The sequence below is a fragment of the Salvia hispanica genome, unplaced genomic scaffold, assembly GCF_023119035.1.
Source record: "Salvia hispanica cultivar TCC Black 2014 unplaced genomic scaffold, UniMelb_Shisp_WGS_1.0 HiC_scaffold_593, whole genome shotgun sequence".
NCBI classification, from domain to species: Eukaryota; Viridiplantae; Streptophyta; class Magnoliopsida; order Lamiales; family Lamiaceae; genus Salvia; species Salvia hispanica.
In genome coordinates, this window is record NW_025952348.1 from 36,763 (window position 1) to 57,407 (window position 20,645).

Genomic DNA, 20,645 nt, shown 5'->3' on the forward strand with positions numbered 1-20,645 from the left:
GGCAAGGTTAGAGCTTGAAGATAGAAATTTATACCAAAATATCCGTTTTAAAATGAAAGATCTAACTTATATTGCGAAACTAAAACTTTTATCATTTGCCATATTTATAAGAGGCATGGTTGCTTTTGGAACTGGATTAACTAAAAGTCAAGACCATAAAATATAGGACTATTATAATTTTAAATACACAGGCAAAATTCGTGTAGGATTCCGGCAGTGTCTCATATTTCTAAACTCTAAAAATTGTTCCATCCCAGATTTGCAACTTTTTTAAAAGGTGTTTTTTATTTTTCTGAATGTCGTATGATTATTTCAACTGGTCCCCATACCGTAGAATATAATTGAGTTTGAACTCGAACATCGAGTAATCAACTTAATTTCACCCTTAGCAGCTTTTTGGTTCACAATGGCATCCAAACAATGTGTTGTACAATGTGATGAAGATGTAATGACTTGTCATTTTCTTATCAAAGACAATTTGGACTATGAATACAAACCTAGTTTCTGCTGCTCAATTGCCATTTTACTAGATTTGATGAAATGTAGCGCAAATCAGAGCACCCAACATTTCAATTATTTTTTATTTTCTTCTATGGCTTGATCCCCAATATGGAAAACCCTAATCATTTTCTACGTTTCATGTGCTAACATTTCCATACTATATGGAAAAAGGTACTTCCCCATCCAAAAAAACATTCTCATTCATGGATGACATAGATTTTAATAAAAAAAAATGGTAAAGCAAAAGAGAGAATGAGAAAGGTTGGTCAAAAAGTAAGAGATGAGAGAAAAAGTAGGTAAAATATGAGAGAGAAATTTCGATTTTTAGAAATGAGACTATTTTTAATGGACATCCAAAATGATAAAATGAGAATTTTTCATGGACGGATATGAGCACTTTTCAAGAATATGCTTCAGAAAATATTTTATACTCCTCCGATAAGATATTAGAGCTCTTTCTTTGGGCATCAATTTAGGAGATGTTGTTTAGTGTTGTAAGTGAAGTTGGTAGTAAATTAAATTTTTACCATAAATATAAATGACTCAAATATGTTTGGACATCACAAAAGGAATAAGGCTCTAATATCTTGAACGAGGAGTACTATCACTCAAAAGTAAAATTTATGAGAGAACTACAAATTTAATCTCACGAGTTATACAGTGTTATTAGACGAGGGTTGTGATAAACAACTCATATATTGTACAAACTCCAAACTATGATCCGGACGGTTAAAAATATCACAGATTACAAAATAGTAGCAAGAAAATGTCAACACAATATGACACAATCACCCGTTGACATCTGCTGTTCTATTTTGCATCATCTGTGACATTTATGAGAGAACTACAAATTTAATCTCCGAGTTATACAGGTTATTAGAGGAGGGTTGTGATAATTTTGTCAACTGTTGATATTTTTTAACAATCAAAATCATAATTTAGAGTTTGTCTAATATTTAGATATTGCATTTGATTACATTCCTACTAGAGAAAGTCTTTATTTTATTTTTTATAGCATCGTTAGACGGCTCTAACTTTTAATATAATATTGTTGGAGTTATTTTGTTTTGTGAATTTTTTGTCCTTTTAGTAATTTTTTTAATCCAATGGATATTTTTGTACTCTTGCAATTTAGAGCACTACAAATTTAATTCATGACCTACGGTAATAACAAACGCGGTCCTCATTCGTAAGTATATCTCCACAGAGCTCTGACATTCAATGTGGTATCGCTGGAAAGATTTTCACACTATTTCGTGACCATTTTGTCTTTCTGGATATTTTTTCGCAAATGGCATTTCTTACTTTTGCTATCACTGTGCTCTCTCCTCTTATCTTCAAACACAATTATTGATATGATACATTCTCTCTCCACTTCTCCTCCCGCTTCGTACTATCATTAAACTTTTGCATTTTTTAATTTTTTTAGACCAAAATATCCTCACTGTTCACAACGAGCAACTACGATGATTTTAGATATATTGAGGAAAATGTGTGGAAAAAGTTAGTGGAATATTATGCACTTGTATGTAATATGATTAATTTTAAATAAAATGTGAATAAAATCGTTAGTATAAGTGGGGCCTATTGCCATTTATAATAAGCGAAACAGGACTCCTATCACGGACAATTGAAATGAAAAAACATACTCCTAATCGTGAGAGGAGAGTATATATTTTGTCATTTTCATGAGAGGAAACTAATGGTAGTACTACACTTGGTTCATTCATTTATATATGTTGTATTCATTAGGATAAATCGTCAAAGTATGTGGCAAATGATTATTCGTCATAGCACATATTTGAGGGGAAATAAATGAACTAAAGTAACGGTTCGCTCTCATGAAAAAGACATAAATAACCCTTATAGCCTGGTGGTATTATATTAATTTTCAGGACGTCTGGTGATATTTTTAAAGAATATCGGCCATGTTTGATATTATTGCATGGTTTAGCGACTAATTTTATTGTTCTCACAATTGCAAAAGTACAAAAATGCCCATTAGGTATTACAAGACCAAAATGACAAAAAAAGTTATGGAATAGTGAAAAATGACTTCGAATGGTATTATATCGACGTTAGACCCGTCTATGGATATTTTTAAAGATAGGGATTTGCTTGATATTTTTATATTCACTCATAGTGATATATTTATGAAAATGGAAACATTACTTTATTTATTTTATTCCCTTTTATACTTATATTTATTAGTAGTTATACCTAGGGGTGGGGAATTATACAAATACCGAATACCGGACTTACCTCAAAAAAATACGAAAATACAATTTTTCAATATACCGTAGTTTTGAGATGAGGATACCTGTCTCGAAAGATTGTACGTAGCGTATTAGATTTCCTATACCGCGGTATAGAATCTTCGGTATATACAGATGCACTTCGTATATCGTTGATTATTAAATATATAAATATATATTTGCCTATATATATAATATTTATAGGATTATTATTATATATATAAAACCCTATATAGCGAGTTGATCCTCCATTTTCAGTTCCATCTACAAGTAATGTTTTTGTCAAATTCATCAACAAGATTTTAAGAAACGAAGATAATGTTGCTCATGATTTTATAATTTGTTTTTGATTTGGTTGTCAAAGTTTTATAAATTTGAATATTAGAATGATTGTATCGAGTTTAATTGTTTTATACTTTGAAGTAGTTAAACAATAGAATTGTGTTTTTAATATTTTAGGTATAGCATTGTTTTTTCGGTATAACAAGTATAATGGTATGTCATCTTGAAGTTGATATACGCAAAGTACGATATACCGAAAATACGGTATATACTGTATCAAAAACTACCATACAATTTCGTATACGCAACTCCGTATACCAAAAATTGGTATGGTATCGGTATGGTGTTTTGTCATACCGTAACTGTCTGGTATCACGGTATGACACTCAAAGTACGGTATACCGTCGAACCACCCCTAGTTATACCCTAAAACACTTCACTAAATCGTACTCTTATCGTAGTCCGTCAAATAAGATTATGCACTTTTGGTTGGGCACGAAGTTTTTAATGCACAACATGGTTTAGTAAGGGAGTGATGGAAAGAAAAATAATTATAGTATTGTTTGAGGAGAATGGGTCATCTTATTAGAGAGAAAAAAGGTTTTCAAAATTAGAAAAAATGCATACTCTTGTGAGCTAAAAGTGAAATAGTGAATACTCATGTGAAATGGAAGGAATATGTCAAAAAGTAATAGTTTTGAATGTAACTGAGGGAATATGAGTATACAATCTACAAAAAGAATTAGGGATATAAATAATGGTCCAACGGAGAAAGGCATAGCTAAAACTAGATTTGTTAATGAAATTCTCAACCCGAACACAAATCGATCTGTAATCTTCAAACCTGAACCCAACCCATACATAACACGAACATGTTAATGATACGATATAATATGGGTTCACATAACATGATAACACCTGAACCTGATTTACATGATAAAAATCTAGTTAACGCGATTAAAACTTGATATTATACGAAAAAACCTACTCCCTCTGTTAGCGAAGAGGAGTCCCGTTTATTCATTCGGGCTCGTCCGCGGGTTAGATGTCCCATTTCACTTTTACTATAAATGGTAATAAGTCTCACATTTCACTAACTCATTCCTCTCACATTTCATTTAAAACTAATACTAATATACAAGTGAAACTCATATACAACTAACTTTTTTCCTCCCATTTTTCTTAATATTTCTTAAGACCTGTGCTACAACGAAATGCGACTCCTATTCGCGAATGGAGGGAGTTATGTTTAACGCTACTTTATACGGTAAAAGCAAATCCTTTAAGTTCACGAAAAAATACCATAATTCAGTCAAATATTTATAATTTAGGAGCTAAACCAATATATATATATATATATATATATATAGGATTGTGATCAATTGAGATTTTTTTATGCTAATTGAGAAATGAGATGCAATATCGGCCACTCATTTTCATTAAATGAGTGGTCCAGGTTTTTCCACATGGAAAATATCTTTAGATTAATTAATTATGAAAGAGCAGAATAATGGTAATATCATGGTAAATTTTATTCAATAAATATTTTTTTTATTTTTAATTTTAATTTTTTATTAATTTTTTTATTAATATTTTATTAATTATTTTTAAAAAAATTTAATTTTTTTTTAATTTTTTTAAAATTTTTTTATTTTTTTAAAATTTTTTTAATTTTTATTTTTCAACTACATATACAATTCAATATGTCAACTACACATATTTTTTTTAATTTTTTAATTTTTATTTTTCAACTACATATACAATTCATGTCAACTACACACATATAATGTCAACTATGTGTACAATTCATGTCAACTACATATACAATTCATGTTAACTACACAATATAATGTCAACTACATGTACAATTCATGTCTGAAATAGTATTTATTGAATAAAGTTGTTGACATTTGATGTGTGAGTTGACATGAATTGTACTATGTAATTAAAAAAAATAAAAAAAATTTTAAAAAAAATTTAAAAAAAATTTAAAAAATAAATTAAAAAAATTAAAAAAAATTTAAAAAAAATTTAAAAAAAAAATAAATAAAATTAATAAAATTACAATTATGCCCATCTGTTGACATAAACTACATCGTTGACATTTCACAAATATTCGATGAGTGGTGAGATTGCATCTCATTCTCAATTAGGTTGATAAATCTCAACCTAACAGACTTCTCTCTCTATATATATATATAGAGAGAGAGAGATTGATCTCCGAGCGCCCATATGTGAGCGATAGATAGATAGGCGACCACTACGTGGCAGTGGAATAATAAAATTTTCTATTAATTTTTTAGTAATTAATTATCCTTAATATTCCTCTACTAAGAAGCGTGAACCGCATGAAGCATTCATCTCTACCAAGTACCTACTACCAAGTACCCATTGCATCATTAATTGTATCTAGCGGAATTAGTTCAATATTCGCTAGGAAAACTTTTATTTTTCCAGTTATCCGACCAATCTTTAAATGGAGATTTTTTTCAGGTCTTCTCTCTTCGTCTTAATCTTTCGTTCTTCCTTGTCAAATTTGTTCCTTGTTAGCATGCAATACTCCCAAAATTTCTCTCCAAACTTCATCCCTGTGGATTTTATCACAACCGCATCAAATTTTTTTGATTGATTTCAAGCTTTGGCGGAACTCAGCAAAAATTAAGAAGGGGTTAGTGGAAATAAGAAATTTGTTGTGACATTTGCGTCTCACGCTTTGCAATTTTCTGAAATTTTTAGGAGAATAGAGAGAGTGGGAGGGGTTTTACATTGCTCGCTCTGCAATTTTGTGATTTGAAGGAGAAGCAAGAAATCAAAAGTTGAGATGTCTGTAGAATTTCAATTTGGAGAAATAAATCATGAAAATGGAACTGCTGGGTTACACCGAAGCAGAATTAGATCTGGAGAAAAAAGAAGAATTAAAAGAAACTTTATGCCTTATGTCGATTCGACATCGATTTGGACCAGATGAAGAGGTCTTTGATGTGGAAGGGGAGGTCCGGATGATGCGTTTTAATATATACAACGGTGAGGCTGAGATTTAATTTGGAAAAATATCAAAAGGGCTACTATTACGGTAATAACTAATAACTAATATCAATTTTATGTTAAAAACATCAACACAAAGACATAAATTTATTAATTTTCTTGTGTTGATAAACTATATCTTTGTGTTGACATTTTAAATTTACATGTTGTATTGATATAATTATATCTTTGTGTTGATAATTTTAACACACAATATTAAAAGTTATTAGTTATTATTATTTAAATTAGTTAGCACACTAACACAACCCTATATGTATATATGTATATGTATATATATGGATGTATTCAAATCCTTTTCATATCTTTTGTCCTTTTTCCTTCTTAATCTAGCCCACGATTTTGTCATCGAGGTTAGATTAATGCCACGTGTCATTTAATAATGCACATTTTCATTATAATAATGCACGGCTAATAATGCAACATTATGACTAATAATGCACATTTTCATTTTAATAATGCACAACGCTAATAATGCATTGATCACAACCATCCAATTCGAGGATCCAAGATTTGAGATTAAGAAGGAAATAGACACTTGGTTGAAAAGGAGCCTAACGACCCTACTATATATATATATATAAATTGTATTAAACGGGTTAAATGATGATAAAAGAAATAGAAAAAAATATAAAGTATGAGAGACAAGAGAGAATTAAGTAGTAGAATGAATAAAGTAATAATGATTATATATATTGGTCTTTTAAAAAATTGAAATGACTCAATTCAATTGGACATCACGAGAAAAGAATCGACTCAATTTAGTTGGGACAAATAGAATAATTTTACTAAGTCACCTAAACCAATGTTTTAAAAACCGGATCGGTAAGACCAGAAGAAGCTACGGTTCGGTTCAACGAGTCCAACCGGTTTAATTCTGATCGAATCGTTTTATTATTTTAAATACATATAATTAAATACTATAAAATATAGAAAATATATTAAATTTACATTCAATTAATTTTATATCAAAAAACATTAACCTTATATATAATTATATATAATTAGTTGTAAGTAAAAATATTAAAATTTCATAAATAATAAAATTTCATCTATTTGTTGTAGATAAATAAAATGCAATATAAATGATTAGTTAACAATATTAAAATCAATTAACCTATATGTATAATTATAAATTCCTATATTGTAAAATATTAGTGAATGTAAAAGCATAATTAAAATATAAAAAAATATAAAATTAAAATGAAATAATAGTTTGGTGGAATAAAATTCAAATTTAACGTATAACAATAATTAATATTCATAATACTTTGAAATGACCATGTGGTGGAGTGGTGAAGGAGTTGGTATTTAGAAATGAGATCAGATCAGTGTTCAAATCTTAGCAACAACAAATTTTGAAAAATATTTTGAAAAGTTAAAAAATTCAAAAATCGATTTCTGGTTCACGGTTGGACCGGTCTGACCGGCCAATCACCGGTTAACGACAGTTTGACATGCTAGTGGTTTTTAAGGGTGAACTGGACCGATTTTAAAACACTGCCTAAATCCATCCCAATCCAACCAAACCTGTACTCTGGTCCAAAATTATCGAGCTCCTAACAAGACCCAATAAGACATGACCAACCCCATTAATTTCTTTTACGATGAATTCTTGTGTCGCGTCGAAAATTTTCAAACTCCAAATTGAACCCATTGTAGGTCAAGCATGAACTTATCCGTTCGAGGCTATCAATAGAAAGTTATTACTATTATAATGCTTGTAAATGATAGCACAAGAAAATTGGACAATAATAGATAAAATCAAGCATTACATGATATGCTGGAGTTCTAAAATCACAAAACATAGATAACAACTAACCCAATGAAAAGAAACCAACAATGAATTGGCGTCTTCAAATGAGCTCCTTCAAATTCTCATCTTGTTTGTTGGTGGCAGAAGAAGCTGCGATTTTCGACAATTCACTAGCAAAATGAAATCCTCCAAAATCATCATAAACGTTGCTGGACTGAAGGGGTTCCCTAAATAAATTCGGCTGCATTGAGTTGCAACAAAGTCTCACTAATCATCTTTTGCAAATCACAATCACCGGAAAAAAGAAAATCCGCCGCTCTCGGTCAAATTCTGGTCGCATCCGAGGGCGTCGATGGCTGCTTTGGCCTCCTTGATGAGCCAGTCGATGGCCTTGCTCGGCCGGTCGTAGCCGAGGCGGTCCTGCACGTCGTAGAACTGGATCGCCGTCGCCGGAAGAGCCGGACGCGGCGATCCCTCGGCCCCGCGCCGTGCGGACTTTGCTGTGGCGGTCTTTCCTGCCCGTCGCCCGCACGACGCGGCCTCCTGCGCGTCAGTCGCCTCGGATTTTCTTTTCCGAGGCGGCGACGGCGGATTTGACGGTGCCGTTGGGGCGCCGTCAAGGGATGAAACTGTGGTTGTATGAGTAGTAATTGAGGAATGATGGTGGTTGTCGGTGATCTTCGTCTACTTCATCGTCCTGTGATTGGATTTGGTTGATTGGAGCATACATTTTTTCTTGTTTCTGTTTTTGGTTATGGTGTGGTGAGTTTTGGGGTGTGGCTTTAGGTGCTTGGTTTCATTTTAGTGTCGTTTTGGGGATGGAAAAGTGAGCTCACAAACCGATAAAGCTTCCAATTCCGAACATGCATATCTGTATATTCATACTTCTTACACTAAATCTGTCTATATATCTACTTTAATTATTTATTGCGATTTTTTTAAAACGATTGCAAAAAAAGAAGTGACTCAACTTTAGTTGAGACGAAATAGTACTCCCTCCGTCCCATCAAAATATGGGCGATGAGATGGCACGAGAATTAAGACAAAATTGGTAAAGTAAGAGAGATGAGGAGAATTGTATGGTAAAAGTAAGAGAGTGGAGGGAATGATAATTAAAGTATTGTTAGTGGATAGTGGGACCTATATTATTAAATTAATATTACTTTCCAAAAATGGAAAGTGCACATATTTTTATGGACGGAAGGAGTAATATTAATAATAATATTTGTTATTCAGGTTACTCAGTATCACCCAACCCAACCCGAAATTATCAAAGTTCTTAACGTGACCGAATGATAAGGACACGAATCCAATATGACTTGACCCAAACCCAATAATTTCAGCAGATTCATGTCGATTATCGTCGCATCAAAAATCGTCCTCTCTATTTAAAAGTGACGTTCATGGATAATACTTCCTCCGTCGGTCCGTAAATAAAAAACTTGTTTTGATGTTTAAAACAATTGTTTGAGTTTATAAAGAAAATTATAAAGAAAATAACTAATATAGACTTTTAATCCTCAACCAAACAACTCTAATTATCGAGCGACAAGTAGCAAGCATAGCTAAATCATTGGTATAATTAGAAAGAGACACATCAAGGTGAGGATCTACACCATCATTCTAGGTCCAAGAATTGAGAAAACACCACTTTCCAAGCATTGTTGTAACTTGTAATAGTAATCATCATGGAATGCTATTGATAAATTGTTAGGTACAACAAGATGCAAACTAAACTCTCATACAATCTTGGAATGCAAGATACATTGATCATAACCAATTGCCAACACAAGCCCCTAACAATCGAACCTCTTTTTGTTTATGAATGTTTGACCTAGTTGGATATGTATAAATCAAACATTTCTATATGTTGGATGTGTATAATGAGAAAAAATAAGCAAAGACGAAAAAGAACATTAAAATGTGAGATTTACTAGTTTAAAATGAGGAGTGCATGTTGAGAGAGAAAGATGGACTACATAGTAACATAGTACATAGAGGTAAATGATGTTTGTTAAGAGACAATGTGTGAAGATGAGTGTATGGATATAATAAAAGAAGAAGAAAATGTGGGGACTTTTTTGGTGGGGAATTCACATATTTCACTTTCCTGCACATCTGCTCTTTCTCATCTTAATCATCTCTTCCCAAGTACAAATGTTTGCTTCCACATACATTACTTTATTTTGAGAGAGATCATTCATAAAGTGATTCTTTTTGGGGAAAGGGGTTGCAATTTTCAGTATGCTTTAGATTTTGGGAAAATTACAACATGTACATGTTTGTATCGTCTTTTGAGTGGTACTATCCTTCCAAAAGTTAAGTTTCGATTCTTGATTTTAAATATAGAACGGTCTTAAATAATAATGTTGTGAAGTAAATATAGACAATCACAAATATAAAAGAGATGAATACAAAAAATTGTTTAGCCAATTCGATACAATATATATTTATGTGTGGGAGCGATGTTAGCCGTAAATTTCACTATATAATTTTGATGATGATTTCTACAATGAGTGAGCACCTCTATTTATAAATAAAATAGAGAGCCCTAATTATAATAACACTAGGAAATATATTTCATAAGAATAAATAAAAAAATACTATAGAAATAAATTACCATGTGATTTAAGAATTTGATGTTTAAAGTAAAAGAAAAAGAGTAATCTAAAGAGAAAGAAATAATAAAGGACGAGAGAAGATAAAAGTTTTACTAAAAGAGAAATGAAAATGTAGTTGTGATAATGAAATGAAATATGTACAATAGCTAGTAGTTTGGGACAGATGGAGTGTATATATATCTGTCTCTTGTCATTAGGAAACCTATTATACTATTTTAGTTTGTCCGACACATTATACTAACTCATTTTACTAATATTTTATTATAAAACTAATATAATTGTCCCTGCATTCTATAACCTTTTTCCACCAACTTCACTTCATATTTTTTAAAACCAGTGTCAAACTCAAATAATGGCGGATGGAGAGAGTATACATATACTCCCGCCATAATAAGTACTCCCTCCGTCCGCGAATATGAGTCTCGTTTTCCCATTTTAGTTCGTCGTGAATAGGAGTCTCGATTCACTTTTACCATAAATGGAAATAGGATCTCATCTTTCACTAACTCATTTAATTCACATTTCATTTAAAACTAATATATACAAGTGGGACCCTTATTTCACTAATTTTTTTCCACCCACTTTACTTAACATTTTTTAAAATTCGTCGCTAACAAATGAGACTTCTAGTGCTGACGAGGAAGTACTTTGTTGTAGGAGCAGTTACACCAACTAACCACCAACATGTTTTGACAATCTCTAACATTTTCTTGAAAGATTTTAAGAGAAAAATTGGAAATGGAATCAAATACTCTCTCCATCCCCTAAAAATAGAAATTCTTTCTTTTTTTTATCCCCTAAAAATAGAAACTTTCATTTTAGAAAATTTATTTCTCTCTAATGAGGTGAGACTCATTTTCTCTAACACATTTTCTCTTTATATCTCTCTTACTTTACTAATTTTGCCTTAAAAACTCGTGTCGTTTGACGCACTATTTTTTAGCACTATTAATACATGCAAGTATAGAGAATAGAAATAGTATAGCCAAAAGGTCGTCCAGGATATCGAACACGGAAAGATGAACACAAAGTTTATATCCTCTATTAAAACTCAATTACTATTTGGAAAACCGAAAGATTTTTGAAAGCTTTGGAAATTGAAAATAATTTGAAAGCAAGTAACATTGATTGCAGATAAATCACAAAGATAAAACATAGAGATAAGGGAATCCCAGGGATGTGGTTCATTGTTATAGTTATACAAATTCCAACTACAATACTCTATCACAGTTATTACTTTGATAGGACGAGTCACCTAGCTTATGCTCCAAGCGATACAAACATTGATTACAATATTAGGGTTGTCAATCCTAATACGTAACTCCAAAAAACTCCTAAGACCTTTGAAAAGCCCTCATGCTCAATTACAGTCTTGTTTAAGGGAAGCTAACCAGCGTCTACTTAGTGGACCTAACTCGCTAGAATTCTCTCACGAGTTATGAAGCAAGTTGTATTAAATCATACATAATTGTGCCCACTCAAACCATGTAGCATCAAAATTACTTAGAGAAAAACAAAGTAAAAACAAAACGGATATTAAATAGAAAAGCTGAATTGTATAACCAAAGTCTTTAAAAACACATCCCTGAATCCTATGAGTTTAGTTATACATAAGTGAAATAAGTTAAATACATAATTGAAGGGAAGACAATTTGAACATAAAACTAAAACAAAATAAAACCCGTAGGTTGAATCATTTCGTTCTTGATGTTCTTGAAATCCTTTTCAACTCCTTGCACAATGACGTATTCTAGCTTTTAATCTCTGGAATTTATGTTGCATAAGAAGCTCTCTTTTGATGAAGCTTGAGGTCCTATTTATAGAGAAAAATCATTCTTCATTTTAGAAGGAAAGAATCTTCAAAATATGGTAAATCTTGGTGCATAATCTAGGGCTCTCGGATTTGCCGCCTTTCTCCGGCACGCACCTTGACCGGGGATGCCACGTTGCGATCCGAGTCTCGGACCTTCGGCGGACTACGCATGACCGCGCGGTCGGCGGCGAGACTCGTTTCGACGTAAATTTCGAGGCGGGCCTGAAGATATCTGACGCCGGGCGCCGGTCCGGTCGTCTCGAACTCCATATTTCCGAGTTTGCGTTTGACTCCCTTTTTTTGGTTCAAATATGCACATATCTACAAAACACGTAAAAATACAAAATGTATAAAATATGCAATTATTGGACATGTACGGTGACTTTGACATTAAAAATGAACCAAATAATGGCCTTAAAATAATGCAAAATCCGAAAGTATCATCGTTTCAAATATTTCTATTTTACGGGACGGGGTGAGTCCTTAAGAGTTCAAAATCAAAAGTCAAAACTCATTGTCAAATTAATTTAAATTTTTGCAATTGATGGCTTGGCTTGTGCCTCTGCTGGCCAAGGTCTTTGGCTTCCGATAGAAATTACTCCCATCCGTCCCTAAAGAATATGCGATTTTGGGTTCAACACGGATTTTAATTTAAAATTGGTAAACTAGAGAGCGGTAGAGAGAAAAAAGTACTCCTAATTTGTATTGTTAGTGGAGAATGAGTTCTACCTCATTAGAGAGAAAAGACTTTTCAAATTTAGAAAGTCATATTCTTGTGGGAGGGATAAAAATGAAATAGTCATTATTCTTATCGGATGAAGGGAGTATTAGAATCTTGTTTAGTACATTGACGCTAATGGTTTAGATGTTTCTATGTGATAGAAGTGAGTCGTTTTATATTTGAGGATAATACAACAATATGAAAACAAGGTTTTCATCTAATTGACTTATAATTGATTTATTTACTTTTATTATACTCATTACCCACTTAAGATGTCCGTCTTTCATTTTTAGTTTCACTTTCATGATGTCACTTTCTATATTCATAAATTCTTATAACTCATTAAAAATATTCAACTTTCTTTTTTCTCAACTCCCTCCACCTAACAACTTTTTTAAAATCTCGTATTATTTGAGAATATGGATATCTTGAGTGAGACGGGGGAGTAATTTTTATACCAATATCTTTTGTTTTTTTTTTTTTCATTAGTTTTGATACTAAAGAGTACTAATAAACGTTTTGAATTTTCTGATTTTTCAATAATTTTCTGATATTTCAAGAATAGTCTATCAGCTAAAGAGCCCTGAAGTTGATCGGTAACCAAATAATACTACTACTACGAATAATTACTCCTTCAATCCTATAGAAATAAATTCATCGGAGATGACATAAATTTTAGTAGGTAATTAATGAAATAAAAGATGGAGAAAAATGGTTGAAATAAATAATAATTTTTATTGGAGATGACATAAAGTTGAAATAAGTAATAATTTTTATTGGAGATGACATAAATTTTAGTAGGTAATTAATAAAATAAAAGAAGGAGAACAATGATTGAAATGAGTAATACCTTCTCGTTATTATATTAATATTTTCTATTTTCGGTGTTTCTTCATAATAGCCATTTTATATATGTACATTTTTTCTTTTTTTACTTTACTCTCTTACTTTATTCTCTCTACTTTATTCACTTTATACTTTATTATCTCTACTTTTTTATCTATTTATTTAACACCATCAATATTCCTTTCTAAAACTCTTAGAAAAGTTTCACCTCAACTATCGAAAAGGAAGGAGTAATTTCTAGAGACGGAGGAAGTATTTAACAATTTTGTTTAATTGAAATTATAGACATGACGCAATTTAGCGTAAATTAAAAATGCTTACTTAACTACTAAATTAATTTATCTATTTCATCTATTCTTCCTCTTCAATATCTTGCCGGTGGCACTAGATCTCCGTTCTCGTTTTCCAAACCGACTCCTACGATGCCGCTTGACGGTTCGGGAAGATCACAAAAGCTTCTCGATTTAGCTAAACGCATCCGCCACGAAAATCGCAATCAAAATCCTGATGCCAACGTCACTCTCAGTAATTCAAGAGCTCATGAATCTCAATCTGCAGCTGAACCGATCCAGCGCAATAGAGCTGCAGTTTTGATTTGCTTGTTTGAAGATGAAAATTCTGATCTTCGCGTGATACTCACCAGGAGATCTTCAAAATTATCATCCCATTCCGGTAAAGACGATGCATTTGTTGTAGATTGGGGATTTACTAATTCGGTAAATATGATTTTTTTTATAATAATAATAATTTTTGGGGGAATTCTATTGTTTAGGTGAAGTTGCTTTGCCCGGAGGAAAAGGATGAAAATGATAGCGATGATGTTGCTACGGCTTTGGGGGAGGCTCAAGAGGAAATTGGATTGGATCCTTCTATGGTCGAAATTGTAGCTGTTCTTGAGCCTTTTCACACTAGGGTAATTTCTTATTTTCTCAATGTTTATACTCCTTCGTCCTAATAAATCATTCACCATTTGATCAGAGCACGTCAACATTGTCAAGTATTGACATTTCCTGATGACGTTATTTATCATCTGTTAACATCAAATCTTGAATTCAAATAGTCCAGATCATAGTTTGGAGTTTGTAGGAAATATGCTGCTTGCATTTTATCACTACCCTTGTTTGTTTGGTGTATATCTGTATGAATTTCTCTGTATTCTGTATTAACCAGCTCTAGTATTTTTAGGAACTAAAAATTAGGTCTTGATTTATACCCTGAGGATGTAATATTCTTGGTTGCAGATAAATATTGCTGTAGTTCCAGTGATAGGGGTGATTTGGGACAAGAGGGCCTTCGAACCTATCCTGAATGCAGCTGAAGTGGAGTCTGTATTCGATGCTCCGCTGGAAATGTTTCTCAAGGTTGGCTCGTTTAGCTTGTCTCGGTTGTGTTTTTCGGTCATGACTCATGTTTGAACTGTGAATTGAAGCAATTGAAGTGCTTGATGGCATGCTGCAGGATGAGAACCGGAGACAAGAGGAGCAAGACTGGAAGGGTCACAAATATTTGCGTCATTTCTTTGATCATCGAATCGAGAATGAGACGTATGTAATATGGGCTCTGACTGCTGGAATTTTAATCAAGGTTGCATCTGTTGTTTACCAACGGCCACCATCTTTTGAAGAGTGCCGGCCTCCATTCTGGAGTATACCCAACCGATGAAGGTAATGGTGTACGTGTCTATATATCGTGTATTGTATCTTGTAGCATTTGTGACTCTATGATTTCTAGACTATCCAGCTCATAAATATCCTATATTGAAGACCTATGTTAACTTCAATTTTCTTTCATGTATTGGATTATTGGATTATATGAAAGGATTTAGTGTCTTCTCCCACAAAATGCTTAGAATAGGTGCTTACTATAGTGAATATTTAGATTATAGTGTACTATTAAACAAAAGAAATTACAGAGATGATTGCTTACACTTTCTTGAAAATACATACCAAATGAATTGCTATAGATTGATGATTGCTTATACTTTCTTGAAAATACACATCAAATGAATTGCTATAGAGTGATAACATATTGGGATTTTAAGACTGAACAGAGGTGATAACGTAGACAGTCCCTAGAGATATCGGGTATAGAATTAGTGCTACATAGCCCGTCCAGCGTGGAAACGTGGTGTTGAAGCTAGTGAATCCGCCCATGATGAGGCATATCAACAGAACCAGGTGAAGCTCTGCCGTGACATCTGATGACAAGTCGCGGAAGTATACCGGCACGAGGAATGGAAGCAAACCGATAATATTTCCCATGAACACACCAGAATATAGCTGTTCAAAGAAAAGAGAGATCTCAGTCGTCTAGCGTTAAAGCTGCACAATAGAAGAAGAATGTATATATGTACCGAAGACAGCATCAAAGAGTTGGTCCTCTGCGACTTCTGTGAGGCCGAAGTAATTGTTTGGAGGATAGTGCCATAGTTCAGAGCGAGAGGAAGAACCAAATACGAAACCCAGAAGGATGACACGTTTGCTGCTGTGGCGAAATCCGAGATTGACTTCGACAATGGCTGTGAAAGGGTGCACGCGATTGCGATTCCAAATGCCAAGGATAAAGTTGCTCTGATGTAAATCGACCAAGAAGTGCTGGCTGCTCGGCTCGTGCTCGTGATTCTACCTAACAGCGCTTCCTGCTCTGGACTGGTTATCTGCAAATTTTGAATTCAATATAATTGCATGAATATATATGTATAGATTTCGATGCCTCGACATGCTTTCGGATGATCCGGGTACCTGTCCGGATGTTGCTATTTGTGACGGAGTCTGATCTAAAAGGGTTAGAGCCAATTTGGTCATGCCCGTTACGAACTCTTCTTGGCTGATACCTCCATCACCGGTGGTGTCAAAATATGTTTCGATTTCCTCCAAAACAAGGTTTGTGCTGATGTCGTCGTCATCCATCTTTACTCCTAAGACCAAGACTCTGATTTCTGCTGGTGTTACTAATGCAGTGTTGTCCTTGCCAATTTTGTTGAACAACCTGTTTAGTATGTGTGGATTAGTGAACTTTGGTTACCAATAAACGACAAAAATTTATGCAATATATGCATAAACTTACCTTTGTATCTTCACTATACTGGGCTTGCCATTTGTTGTTAAAAGTGTCAGTAGCTTATCCTTTGCGTATTTATCTACCATGAACTCGAAATGTCTGTTTTGTATCCATGGCTGGAACGACTGCACAAATATACGAAAAAAGGGCAAGTATGTTGTGAAAGAACATAATAACATTACAATGTTTAGTGTTGCATTGCTAAGTATGAGATTTATCTGTGGCTCGTTACCTCTTTAGGACCCTTGTCCCCGCTTTAGGAACGATTAGAAACGCCCCAATCACTTAACAGATGAATTGGAAACGAAAGAATATCCGTTTAGATTGAATTAAACCATAATTAGGATGAATGCAGGGTGTTTTAGGCTTCACCACTTTACCTGATATATTTTCCATTGATTTGGTATTTTGAGGTATAGGGTGTGTTATATTATTGCTAACTATTTAAGTCACCAACTCGGCTAACTCATCAATGCAGTGCATTAAAAATGTCAACACGGTGACATTAAAATGTCAACACATAATATCAACCCATTATATTGAAGTTCAACAAAATTATGTGTTGACATTTTAATGTCAACATCTTGACATTTTTAATACACTGCGTTGATGAGTTAGCATGTTAGCAACTTAAAGAAAATTAGCAATTGATCACACCCCTTGAGAGGTATATGTGTGTGTGTGTGTGTGTGAATATAACATATGCATTATGTTTTGAGCTTGAACATATCATCATGCTGTTGGAGGGAGATCTTATTTATATATACCTGAAACAAAATGTAACCAATGAGCAAAGCAACCGTGATGATGAGAGCGATAAGAATAAGGACTTTTTTCACCGACGACGAGGTGATAGCATTTTGAAGCTCAAGGATAAGATATGGCACTGAAGCTACCAACACTAGCCGGGCCGTCCAGCTCGTTTCGATGTCTGTAGTGATGCTAGAGCCGGCTACATGAGAAACAACGGCCACAGGTTAGATCGAAACTGTGATTTTTTAGTGTTTAGGAAATAGGGAAATTTCCAGCACCTGTGGCGGTTTCAGGTTCGGAAGTATCAATTGTGGCATCCTCATCCGGATCGGAACTTCCGAGTACGACAGTAAGTCCCCATATCAATGTGAGAAGGATAACTACTCCTCCAAGCACCATCCCCATTCCTGATGTCACCCGTGCTTGAGCCTCTTCCGTGGTACTCGTAAGTATTGGTACTTGATTATAACACACAGGATTTTGTAAGAAAGCAAGCAGATGATTTTGTACGTACGAATAAATGTGGTTTAATATAGTCAATTATATCATAACTTTAATAAATTTTGTCATTAAATGTCTCATTTCACTATTACTATATTTGTTAAATCGATTATATATTCCACCAACTCGTTTCAATCATATTTTATTATAAAACCAATATATAAAAGTAGAATTCACATCCCACCAAAAAAAAACTACCACTTTAATTTATAAAGTCAAAACATTTCTCAAAATCTGTGACAGTCAGATATGACATATTTAATCATGGGCGGAGGGAAAATTATATATTAATCCGACTTAAATATATACTCCATCCGTCCTCCATTAAATATTCCATTTTAATTTTTTGTCGGTCAGCCAATAAATGTCTCATTTCACTTTAACTATATTTAGTAAGTGGATCATATATTCTACTAACTCATTTCAATCACATTTTATTTTATAGCTAATACTCCCTCCGTCCCAAAGAAATAAGCCATATTTCCTTTTTCATATGTCTCATGTTAATAGTCCATATCCATTTATGGTAACATTTTCCTCCTTTTTTAACTTTATCATTTATCGGTCCCAATATCTACTACACAATTTCAACTAGTATTTTTTTTTTCATTCTCTCTTACTTTATCAATTACACATTAAAACCCGTGTCAAACCCAAATGACATATTTCTATGAGACGGAGGGAATATATAAAAGTAGAACTCACATTACACTATTAATTTTAATCCACTTTACTTAAAGTCAAACAATTTCTTAAAATTCGTGTCGATCATATATGGAACATTTAATCATGGACATAGAGAGTAATTTTTAAGAGTGATATACAAATATGAGAAAAGTCATAGTTTTCGACTTTCTCAAGTACACCCTCTGTCCCATTTAAGATTACCCATTTCGTTTTTCACACGTGTTTTAGAAAAATCATAATAAATAGTTAAAGGGGAGGAAAAGTAAAGGAAGAGAGAGAACAATATAGAAGAGAGTCTCTTCCATATTATTTCTCTCTCTTAATTTACTTTCTCCTCATTTTAACTATTTATTATGATTTTTACAAAACAAATATGAAAAATGAAAGATGTCATCTTAATTGGGACAGATGAATTATTATATAATTTCCTCCTATTCCGATTCAATGCAATACAATTATACCAAATCCAATTCAATGCAATACAATTCAGTTCGATCATTAAAAAACTTCAATTACAAAAATTAGCGTTACTTTATATTTATCGACCCACTATGAAAATAGTAACTTGATAACTATGAAAACAGTAACTTGATATTAATAAACATAGAATTTTTCCATATTTAAGTCTTTGATTTATCAACACCTACCCCGCACGACTAATGTAATGAAATAGGACATGTATATTTGTTTAGGCAAAACACATTCTTAGATCCTTACACTTTAATCAAAATGTTCATTAGGTCCTCGTACAATTTTTTCGTTTTAATAGGTCCTTATACCTTTCTCATAAATTTCATCACATCCTCGTACAATTTTTTCGTTTTAGTAGGTCCTTATACTTTGATTATAACTTTTATTAGGTCCTTATACAATTTTTTATTTTAAGATATTCTTTTACTTTTATCTTAGATAATAATTTATATTAAATTAAATTTAATGAATCTTTTATTTTTATTATTTAACTTATCTTATGATTATAAATATTGGGAAACGTATCTTTCAATATAAATATAAATAATCAATTGAAAATTCGGATAGTTATTCTGAAAAAAAAAACTTTGATTGTAATCATGAATCATCACGGTTAATCTTTTTATTATTCTCTACAAGTTATTGAGATAATTGGATAACAAGATGATATTATCTTTATAGACTATGCTAAGTTAAACAATGGAATATTAAAAAGATCATTAAGTTTAATTAAATTTAGATTATTATCCAAGATAAATGTAAAAAAAGTCCCTAAAATAAAAGATTGTACAAGGACCTAATGAATGTTATAATAAAAGTATAAGGACCTACTAAAACAAAAAATTGTACGAGGATCTGATAAAAATATTGTGAAAAGTATAAGGACCTATTAAAACGAAAAAATTGTACAAGGACCTAATGAACATTTTGATTGAAGTATAAGGACCTAAGAAAATGAAAGATGTCATCTTAATTGGGACAGAGGAATTATTATATAATTTCCTCCTATTCCGATTCAATGCAATACAATTATACCAAATCCAATTCAATGCAATACAATTCAGTTCGATCATTAAAAAACTTCAATTACAAAAATTAGCGTTACTTTATATTTATCGACCCACTATGAAAATAGTAACTTGATAACTATGAAAACAGTAACTTGATATTAATAAACATAGAATTTTTCCATATTTAAGTCTTTGATTTATCAACACCTACCCCGCACGACTAATGTAATGAAATAGGACATGTATATTTGTTTATTATTACATCGAACTGTTCTCTATCATGTGACGATTAACAGATATTGATCCATGTTCGTGCAATCATTTTT

General features: G+C 32.5%; 1 protein-coding gene and 1 pseudogene across 1 annotated transcript; one reads left to right on the forward strand and one right to left on the reverse strand.

Annotated features, from left to right (window-relative positions):
* The first annotated feature begins 14,177 nt into the window (after positions 1–14,177).
* Positions 14,178–15,679, forward strand: LOC125199630 (annotated as a pseudogene).
* Positions 15,680–15,704: 25 nt separating this feature from the next.
* Positions 15,705–18,062, reverse strand: LOC125199628 (sodium/calcium exchanger NCL2-like). The gene is made up of 6 exons (XM_048097585.1): positions 17,929–18,062; positions 17,665–17,849; positions 16,904–17,022; positions 16,579–16,825; positions 16,191–16,493; positions 15,705–16,116 (listed from the first exon to the last, which is right to left on the reverse strand). The coding sequence occupies exons 1-6, from the start codon at positions 18,053–18,055 to the stop codon at positions 15,874–15,876; spliced, it is 1,224 nt and encodes a 407-aa protein (XP_047953542.1). The 5' UTR covers positions 18,056–18,062; the 3' UTR covers positions 15,705–15,873.
* Positions 18,063–20,645: the final 2,583 nt, after the last annotated feature.

Bases quoted from the DNA above. Each gene is read 5' to 3' on its own strand.
- LOC125199628 (XM_048097585.1), bottom strand. From the start codon at position 18,055: ATGGGGATGGTGCTTGGAGGAGTAGTTATCCTTCTCACATTGATATGG. The intron at 17,850-17,928 runs GTGCTGGAAATT...TTTCTCATGTAG, and splicing joins CGAACCTGAAACCGCCACAG to CCGGCTCTAGCATCACTACA. The intron at 17,023-17,664 runs GTATATATAAAT...ATATTTGTGCAG, and splicing joins TTGGTTACATTTTGTTTCAG to TCGTTCCAGCCATGGATACA.